Source organism: Perca flavescens, chromosome 10 (genome assembly GCF_004354835.1).
Source record: "Perca flavescens isolate YP-PL-M2 chromosome 10, PFLA_1.0, whole genome shotgun sequence".
NCBI classification, from domain to species: Eukaryota; Metazoa; Chordata; class Actinopteri; order Perciformes; family Percidae; genus Perca; species Perca flavescens.
In genome coordinates, this window is record NC_041340.1 from 2315963 (window position 1) to 2318462 (window position 2500).

At 40.6% G+C, this 2500-nt stretch overlaps 1 protein-coding gene across 1 annotated transcript in view; it reads right to left on the bottom strand.

Annotated features, from left to right (window-relative positions):
• ltc4s (leukotriene C4 synthase) overlaps positions 1 to 2500 on the bottom strand; it is an 8862-nt gene that overhangs the window by 665 nt on the left and 5697 nt on the right. The window contains exon 4 of the mRNA XM_028590169.1: positions 1233 to 1314. Within this exon, the coding sequence (XP_028445970.1) occupies positions 1233 to 1314 (82 nt within the window). The remainder of the gene's footprint in view (positions 1 to 1232; positions 1315 to 2500) is intronic.

Genomic DNA, 2500 nt, shown 5'->3' on the forward strand with positions numbered 1-2500 from the left:
AGTCTCTTTTATATAGACCTTAGTGGTCCCCTAATACTGTATCTGAAGTCTCTTTTATATAGAGTCTCTATCTCTATCTCTGTAGGGATCCTTTCATAATGTTGTCAGACTCTTAGAATAATAATCGGAGTCTGTCAGCGGCAACAACACAACTTTTAGTGGACTCTATCTGACGGTTTAACGTGACATTGAAGCTTGTTTTCGTCTCTTTATCCTGTAAGTACAGCACTTGAGGAAATGAGACTGAATGTATTAACTTCAGTCATTCAACAACATGACTCTCCTGCTTCGTACTCCTCGGCTCTGGCGAGGAAACTAACGTTGGAAAGGGGGCGGGGCTATACCAATTTTGGAACAGGACACCCATTGGTTACCCAGTTTCTACGTAGCAAATACATCACATTCTAACTGGCCGGTTTAGCCGGGAGGTGGTCTAGTTTTGTGGGAGGCGAAGAAATGGCGACAGTGAGTGATTTCACATTTTTCACAGCTTTTACTTTTTGCCTCGGAGCCAATATGACACAAACCTAAAAAAACAAACAATTTTTCACCACATGGGACCTCTAAAGTGCCCATATTATGAAAAAAAAACACTATTTCTATTTTGTGTCTCTGGTGCTTCCACACACATACAAACTTTGATAAAAACCCATCCATGGTGTTCTGAGTGAGATCTGGTTTCTGAATGTGTCCTGCCTTCAGTCTCCTGGTGAGCTGGTCGAAACCTGCACGGCTTTCTACGTCACTAGCCGAAACAAGCTGACGTTAGCATGCTAGCGCTAGCATGCTACCTCGTTCTCAATAGCAAAGCACTGCTACATCACACACAAGTTCACTCTAATCTCCAGAAGAACTACTTCCATGTGCTCCCTGGTTTAGAAGAAGTCTCCCAGCTGATCCTGAAGTTGGAGAAACAGCCTTTCTTTTACTGTCTATGGAGCTAGCTGACATTAGCTACGATCTGAGCTACTGAGCATGTGCGAGTGCAATCAAAGATAGTACAGAAGAAGAAAAGAGGTCTCACTCTGTAGCTAAAACAGAGACCTGAACAAAGGGTGAAAAGAGGAGCTGCAGCAATGTGCAGTACAACTAAAATATGGTGGTTTTAGATAATTAAACCATGTAAACCTATTCTGGTACAACCTTAAAATACAATTATGAACCTGAAAGTGAGCAGAATATGGGACCTTTAAATAAACAGACAGACAGGTGTACAGGTGTTGTGGTCTTACCGTCCCTGTGCCGACTGGGAATATCCGCGGAAGTACCGGAAGCGTCCGTACAGATACAGCAGCCCACAGACTGAAGACGCACCTGCAGCACAAACACACACAAACATTAACTCAGGAACCACGTGCCTTGACTAAAGAACTCCTTAGTCGACTAAAGAACTCCTTAGTCGACTAAAGAACTCCTTAGTCGACTAAAGAACTCCTTAGTCGACTAAAGAACTCCTTAGTCGACTAACACTTATAGGATTTTGTCGACTAATCGATTAGTTGATTTAATCGACAGAGCTGTGAGCTTTGAGAGGTGGTTAAGACTAAAAAAGCACAATATAAATGTAGTTAATTAACCATCTGTAAAACTGAGTTTCTCCACAATTAATCCTGCAAAAGCACCACTTTAAATCTTGTGTTTACCATAAATGTGCTCAGACGTTTCCTGAAATAAGTAATTAAGCATGAATAAGCATAAAAAATGACTAATGGACTAAAGAAATCTTAGTCGACTGAGACCAAAACGAGCGATTAGTCGACTAATCGACTAAGAGGTGGCAGCAGCCCTAATATATTCAGTCTGATTAATTAGCAAAAACGGTCTAAAGTAGGCTGGTCACACTCAGCTTCTCTAAAAAGGGCCAGACTGGAAAATAAGAATCCCATCCAGAGACAGACATGTAGAGTATTAACGTGCTTTTATTTAAGGGAAAAAGTCAAATATCTTTGACTGTATTACTGCATGTCTCATCTGGTCTTCTCTCTCACAGTTTGGTCGACATAAAGACCCGAAAAAGTGACTCAGCCATCAAAGAAAAAAGACACAAAAACTTCAGAAAAAGCAACAAAAAACTAGTATTAAAGGGATACGCCACCGTTTGTTGAAATAGGGCTTATCTATGAAGGTAAATATGGTGCAAAACGTGAGAGCTTGTAGAATACAATGTGAGAACTTGCAGAACAAAAAATTTGAACTTGTATGTTAAAATTTGCACTTGTAAAAAATATTCACACATGTGATCTGAATTTGAAGTCACAAAAAGAAAAAAAACACGAGAGCTTGTAAAAAGAAAAATCTGAACTTGTAAAGTGAAATGTGCACTTGTAGAAAAAATATTCACAAATGTGTAGATTGATATCTGCATGAACACAATGGAGCTCTGAGCCAACAGGACGGGGAGAGTAGGGTTTCTATCGCCAGATGGGGGACAACTCTGTCCGGCTTATTTAGCTATGTAGCATGGAAGCCTGGGCGTGCCCTGACAGTACCTAGGTAAGGA